Source organism: Mesocricetus auratus, unplaced genomic scaffold (genome assembly GCF_017639785.1).
Source record: "Mesocricetus auratus isolate SY011 unplaced genomic scaffold, BCM_Maur_2.0 Super-Scaffold_100009, whole genome shotgun sequence".
NCBI lineage: Eukaryota > Metazoa > Chordata > Mammalia > Rodentia > Cricetidae > Mesocricetus > Mesocricetus auratus.
Genome location: NW_024429193.1, coordinates 63,964,600 through 63,972,044, shown reverse-complemented (window position 1 = coordinate 63,972,044; position 7,445 = coordinate 63,964,600). Strand labels below are relative to the sequence as shown.

Here is a 7,445-nt window from a genome sequence, read left to right as displayed (position 1 = left end):
GCATTATCTTTAAATAAAGAAAATTAGGGGTGGAAAGACAACTCAACAGTTAAAAGCGCTAGCTGCTCTTCTATATGATCCAGGTTTTATTCCCTGCATCCACATAGCGACTCAAAGCTATCTGTAACTGCAGCTCCAGAGGATTTGACAGCAGCAAATGACCTTGCAGGTGTAATTTTAAGAGGAGAAAAGGGGAGGCCTGTGTTAGAACAGACTAGGATGCAGTAGTAAATGAGATAGGGGACAAATGAGAAGGGAAAAGGGACAAAGAAAAGGGGGGAAAGGTTATTTGTCCTAGAGGGACAAAGGACTGGTTTTGGATAGAGAGGAGATAGATAAGGCATATAGGCAAATAGTGGTTTATAAAGGTAAGTGGAGAAACCCTGTGTTAGGATGAGGATGAGGTGTTAAATTTTAATTGGGGCATGTTAATTAGGTGAACCAATGGGGCTTTTGATTGCTGGACATTGGTAGCCAGCCTCAGGAGGAATAAGTAGCCAAATAATGAAACAGACCTGTAGCTAGCTTTCGAAATGTAATCTAATGGTTTTTAGCAAGGCAGAGGAAATGTGGGAGAAGGGCAAGGCCTGCCAGAGTCACATGCTCCAGTGGACTAGTGTCCCTTCACCTCCCCCTCCCACATTTCTAGTAGGGTCATGATGCTGTGGGACAAGACTTTTCCTAGAATGATGGAAGACACAATATACACCACACACACACACACACACACACACACACACACACACCTTGGTAAACCAGGGGATTTTATAGGGATTCCTTATGGGAATATTGGTGAGGGGTCACTTACAAGAGCAGAAATGACTCAAAGACAGTTAGCTGTATCACCAAAGTCCATTCCAGCATGAGTGACAGCTCACAGCTCACAAAAGCTAGGAACCTGGACCACACAGCACACCCTGCAGGCAGTTCACAAGACTGGAGACCATCCTTTCCAGGTGGTTCAGTTGATCTGAGCCTTTTGTAGGCAGAGTAGCTACTTTCTGCTCCTTTCAGGCTGCTTGGCTAGTCTGAAAATCTTTGCAGCTTATAAAGCTACAATGATCACCTTATAAAGAATAAAGATATGATTTGTGTAACACAGGATACAGAATGGAAAAGAAAGAAAACTATTTAGAAGCCATATTTTATGCTATCAAATATCATGTTGTATTGATCTCAATTAAATTGTCGTAAGAAAGTAAAAGTATCTCAAAAGAAACTACCAAGAAGAAAAGAATATATGTGTGTGTGTGTGTGTGTGTGTGTGTGTGTGTACATATATATATGAAAACATATGATATGGGAACTAAAGAACACTCTAGAAATTGTCCACCAAACACCAAGGAAGTCATAAAGGACTGATGAATAACACAGGCAAAAATTACTGGTGTAAACTCTGTGTCATAGCAATTGCATTCAGTGTGGATTCATTAACTACTCAAATAAAAAGGAACAACAGGCAAAATAACAGGATCCAACTGTAAGCTGTCCTAAAAGGCACTTGGATTTAAAGAAGGAAAGAGCAGGGGGACAGTAGTGGCCCATGATTTTAATCCCAGGACTTGGGAGGCAGAGGCAGGTAGATCTCTATGTGTTTGAAACTATCCTGGTCTGCAGAGTGAGTTCCAGAACAGCCAGGGATACACAAAGAAAACCTGTCTCGAATACCCCAGCCAAAAAGGATGTAAAGAGCATAAAAATACATACTATACATAGAAAACAAGGCACTTAAAATGATTATGTTGGCATCAGTCAAAATAAATACTAGATACAAAGACATTTGTAATTATGAAAACATTAACAAGTTATGTATATAAAACATAATAGAACAAGGCCCAAAAATTATTGACCTAAGATTAATAAAATTGGAAGGAGAAATGGACAACTCACAGCTACATTTTTTAAGGGTATCTTCAAAACTTTGAGTCCTCTGTTAACGAAGAAGAGGAGGAAAAAGATCAAGGAAATGAAATCTCTAACAGCACACTCTAAGCAAATTAGACCAATCTTTTGTTAGGCATCACAAACATTTTAAGTGCATATAGAAGATTCTGCAGCAAAAATTAATTTTGATCCAAAAAAGAAGTGTAACTAGATTTTTAAAAAATAACAGGGTGTCTCCTCAAATCTCAGGAAGTATGAAGGAGAGCTCACAAGCAGAAAGAAGACAGGCCTGTAATGTCTGCCTGTGATACATATCTGCCTGTGGGAGTATGTCTGCCTGTGATGTCTATCTGTAGTATATGTCTGCCTCTGATGTCTGTCTGTAGTACATGTCTGCCTGTGGTACATGTCTGCCTGTGGTGCATGTCTACCTGTGGGGCATGTCTACCTGTGGGGCATGTCTACCTGTGGGGCATGTCTACCTGTGGGGTATGTCTGGAGTCTCAGCTATTTGGGAAGCTGAGATGAAAACAGCACATAGAAGACCAGTCCTGACAATTGAGTGTGCTGTCTCAAAATGAAAATAAAAATGTAAAAGTTGGTCTGGAGATGTTGCTTACATGTAGAGTATCTGCCTAATATGCCCCAGGGTCTAGGTTCTATACCTGGTACCAATGGGGGAACCACAGAATGGAAACTAGAAAGTTCAGAAATACTTACAAAGCAAAAATTATACTCACAAATAGCCAATAAATTGGAGAAGATAATCATAAGACACATTCTTAGAATTTTTGAGAATGGGGAAAATACCACATCAAAATTTATGGACTACAGCTGACTGAGCTCTCAAAGATAAATATGTAGCTATGACTACTACATTGAAAAGGAAACAATAACGTAACTCCATTGCTAAGACACTGGAGGAAGAAGAGTAAATGAAGCCTTTAATGAGAGATTAAAAGGAAATAGTAAAGGTGGTGTTCTCTATAATCCATAAGAACTGACAATTAGATATTAGCCCAAATGCTTGCTATTGGTTCATGGAAGGCATGTTTATACAACAGGAATAACTCTGAAAAGCAAGATGATGAAAGTATTACCTAGATAACTTCATCTCCATATTGAACAACTGTTTTGAAATAGCTTTTAAAAACTTTTTTGAATTTTTATTTTATATGTATGGGTGTGTGGCCTGCGTGTATATCTGCTCATCACTTACATGCCTGGTTCCTACAGAGGCCAGAAAACAGGGTCATGTACTGTAGAACCAGACTTACAGGCTGTTGTGAGCCACCATGTGGGTGCTGGGAGTAGAACCCAGATCCTCTATAAGAGCAGCCAGTGCTCTTAGCTACTGAGCCATCACTCCAGTTCCCCTGTTAGGAGTAACTTTTAATAAATGACTGAAAGGGGTTTTAAAAGTATGCTGAGTGAAAAAGACCAGAACAAAGGGCTCTTGTTCTTCAATAATTTCATTTACATAGTGTCCTGTGCAGCAACAGGCAAATGGGAGTGGAGGTGATAGTGGGTATGGTTTTTATCTGATAGTGTTAGAATGGTTATGAAATTGGTGATGATAATTGTACCTTTTGAAAATCCTAAGTCCACCAAAACTGCATACCTTATAAAGGTGGATTTTCTGACATGTAACAAGAGTTATGGTATTTGTTGTCCATCTCTCTCCTCCAATTTGGCATGAGTGTGACTCAAGTAAGTGTCATCAAGTAACCCTCATTATGGTAACAAGAAAACCTTGAATTGGCAGTTAGTTCTGCTCAGTTGGAAGGGAAGAGTCACCACTGACTTATAAGTTATATGATCTGAGCACAATGCACCAAGAAGGTAAGCCTGAAAGGCTGCAGGCCTATCTCATAACACCCATGACCATTAGTAATTCAAGAGCTCCTCCCAACCTCCCAAGCCATTCATATCAGGCTCTGAGCTGTGGCTGCCTTCTCTGGATCACAAGATGTCCATTCTCCCTGAGACTGAACCTCTTCCAACAGGAACCCTACTGTACAGCTCTCACATGCTTTGTTTGCATTTTCAGGGCAGTGGAATGGTTCCTTCTCCAGGATAAAAGACTCCATAGGCTAGTAGAGTCAGGACATCTGGAAATGCAATAGAAGATGGTTTGCATTTCTTGAGATGATTCCTTGCTGATAGCTTCTGGATTCTGTGATGTGGAAATTGACCAAGTGTGGCCATGGTTACTTTTCAAGTGCTGTTCCCAGCTAACTTAAGATTTTACCCATCTGGTCCAAAATAGTGACTGCCCTTGCTTCTGAAGAATCACAAAATAGGCAAAACCAGTGCTCACTACTACAAGGATCTGAAGCCCCAGCCTTGTTGCAGCACAATTCAGAAAATCAAGAGCCCCAGCTCTCAACACCAACATCCTAATTCCCTTGCTATTTGTCCTATATAAGGTCCCCCTTATTCCCAGCTACCTGACTCATGGGCCATGACCCATAAAATGTGTTAACTTAAAATGAATAGATAAATGAATGGCTTAAGTGAGGGGAACTTACAGCAGGAAGACTGTGCACACAGCAGCCAGAAAGCTAAAGTCTTCAAGAAAAGGGGGGGTCCTCAAGACAGTCGTGTGGAAAACTGGGGCTTTCTCAGTTCGTTCAGTCTGCTGTAATGGGTGGCATCAAAACGGCCATTTTTTCCTCACAACGTTCTTATAATTCAATTGCTTTCCTAGGGCTCACACTTTTAACATGATAAAATTAGGAGTTACAGTGTCCACATGAACTTGAGGGAGAGCAAATATTCATTTTACAACAGAAGTTCAAGTCTAATGTTAACTAAGCCTATGGAAGACAGTGAGTTGGTGGTTCTCTCACACCAGGATCTTAGACCAGGAACCAGCCAGGCCTTGTATATAGCCCAGAATTCCCTGAAAGTAGCTACTAATTAGAACACGCCTTTCTAATAGTGTGTTACCCCAGGACTGGCTCCATCAGCAAGGCAGGTGAATGAGAAGCCGTGTATTTCACCATGCCATATTCATCTGCAGCATTGCCATGTGGTAGACCAGGAAGACATCCATAATCCTTCCTTGGGAGCACCTTCTCCTGGCATGATACAGTTCGTGGATATCAAACAGCGCTAGTGACACGGCCATTGAGAGAGAAACTGTGGACGAGGGTCCCTCACTCTCCCCTTAGCATGCTGAGCTGCTGTTTCCTTTAACAAGAATACACATTACCTCACATGTCTCTGAAGGAAAAGCTACTGGCATTGGTGCCAAAGGAGAGGACACACAGAGAAACAGAGAGAAAGAAATCCTTTCAAGAAATATTCTTTTTTCTCTACCAGCAAGCAGCTGTCATTTAGTCTCTAATAGTCACAGGATAGTAAGACAGGGGGAAAACACTTCATCTAGAAAGTCTCGCATGAACACTGTACGTTTTATAAAGGGTTATAACCAGTCATAAATTATCCAGGAACACTTATCTCTGTCCAAAACTCTAAGTATGTTACATAAACTAAAATGTAATCTAAATTTTGGTCATGTTATTTTTGCAGATTATCTTATTCTGTGTTTGAGTGTCTGCATGCATGCCTGTGTGCCACATGTGTGTTTCATGACCGTGGAGGTGAAAGAGGGCATTGAACCTCAAGAATCTAGAGTTACAGACAGTTGTAAACATCCATGTGGGTGCTGGGAACCAAGCTAGGTCCTCTGCAAGGGCAACAAGTGCTCTTGGCTGATGAGCCACTTCTCCAGCCCCATTGGTGGTGTTCTTAGTAACTATATTTTCTTTGAAACTGTAGGTAACAATTGGCAAACTCTAATAAGGAAAGCCTCCAGCCTATTTAAGTAATCAGTCTTAAATAGTATAAATTCTAAAGCTATCCTCACCAAACAAATGTCAATTCAGCTCAACCTCCCTCCTCTCCAGAAACTCTATGATTAGATTTCTGGGTGCCATCATCTTGGACATTTTTCACCTACTCTCCTCATCACCAGAGTTCAAGAAGTAGTCACTGGCTCTATCCAGATATGGCAGGACACTCTGGTTTACAAGGGGTGAAATAAGGGTAACACCAAAGACCATGCACTAGAGCCTGACAGCATAAAACATTGGTAGATGACAGCATTTGACATATAATATTAGACTCTGTATTAATAAGTGTGTTTATTAAGGTTTTCATTCCCTTCCCGATAGATCCTGATCTACCTAAGAAAGAAAGAACTGTACTAAACCATATCATGGCTTCTTTCCAGCAAAGACCACAGCACAGAGCCACTATTAAAGATATGAACTGAATAAGTAAGTTAAGATAGCAGAGTAGCCTCCCATTCCCCATCACCAAGAGGCCTGAGTAAGAAGTCAAATAGACAGATATCAAAACTTCCTGGTTCCCTACTGATGGTAATTGTAGTAAGAACACAGGAAGATGATGAGTGGATGGTCCTCGCTCTGTCACCTCCCCTGATTGTGAAAACAGTAGCATGCTTGGGCTGTGTATCACAAACCTGCCAAGGATAAAAGGGCTGCTGCCCTGGACCATTCACCCACAACCTCTTCAGCACAGCCTTCATCTCCTGCCTTTGCTGTATCTGGTGAGTACCTGACTAGGGACAGGGCCTCACCTTGGTGTGCAGAGAAGACAAGCTGGACTTGACTGGGGAGGAGGAGGTGTCTAATGAGAGGGCAGCAGGGAGAGGACCTGCCAGGGGACAAGGGACAAGGAGGAGAATGCAGACAGGAGCCTCTGTGAGCACATCAGCACCTGCGACACACCAGAGTCCTGGTTCTCAGCATTCCCTCTGCTCTTCTGAGAGGTCTGCATCTGCCCAGAGAACTCTCAGAGTCATTTTCCCATCATCCATATTTGCTTCAGCTGACCAGAGAGTTAGAAGTATCAGCATTCCCTCCTGAAAGCAGGGCAGAAAGGAAGATATTGTCTTGCAGGTCATGGAGACCAGTATAGATCATAGGTCAGGAAACAGAGGATCTTAGGAACAGGTCTTTATGAAAGCATTCCCAAGGGAGGCAAGGGCCTAAAGACACTTTCTTTGCTTACCCAGGCTGACTGACTCCTGCCAAGATGTCCTGCCAGCAGAACCAGAAGCAATGCCAGCCTCCTCCCAAGTGCCCCTCCCCCAAGTGCCCTCCAAAGAGCACAGCACAGTGTCTGCCTGCAGCCTCCTCCTGCTGTGCTACAAGCTCTGGGGGTTGCAGTGTCCCCAGCTCTGAGGGAGGCTGCTTCCTGAGCCACCACAGGCGCAGGTCCCACAGATGCAGGCACAGGAGCTCCTCCAGATCCTGTGACCGTGGCAGTGGCCAGCAGTCGGGAGACTCAGGCTGTGGGCACAGCTCTGGGGGCTGTTGCTGACCTGGATCCTGAGGCTGAGACGACAGAGTTTGGGGGAAACAAAAATCCCAAGGGCCATGGAAAGCACAGCTTGTCTTGTCCTGCTGGCTCCTCCTGTCCTGGATTCTGATTCTCCTGGGAATTTCTCTTCCTGTCCGCTGACCATCGCGCTAAGCTCACCTGAAGAGCCAATTCAAAAATAAAGCTGTTCATGCTGTAACTGCTTG

The 7,445-nt window shown here is 42.9% G+C and overlaps 1 protein-coding gene across 1 annotated transcript; it reads left to right on the top strand.

Annotated features, from left to right (window-relative positions):
* The first annotated feature begins 6,329 nt into the window (after positions 1 to 6,329).
* LOC121142221 (late cornified envelope protein 3D-like) lies at positions 6,330 to 7,438 on the top strand. The gene is made up of 2 exons (XM_040751510.1): positions 6,330 to 6,463; positions 6,932 to 7,438. Exon 2 carries the CDS (start codon positions 6,952 to 6,954, stop codon positions 7,237 to 7,239), a length of 288 nt encoding a protein of 95 aa, XP_040607444.1. The 5' UTR covers positions 6,330 to 6,463; positions 6,932 to 6,951; the 3' UTR covers positions 7,240 to 7,438.
* The last annotated feature ends 7 nt before the right edge of the window (positions 7,439 to 7,445 follow it).

Bases quoted from the DNA above. Each gene is read 5' to 3' on its own strand.
- LOC121142221 (XM_040751510.1), top strand. From the start codon at position 6,952: ATGTCCTGCCAGCAGAACCAGAAGCAATGCCAGCCTCCTCCCAAGTGC.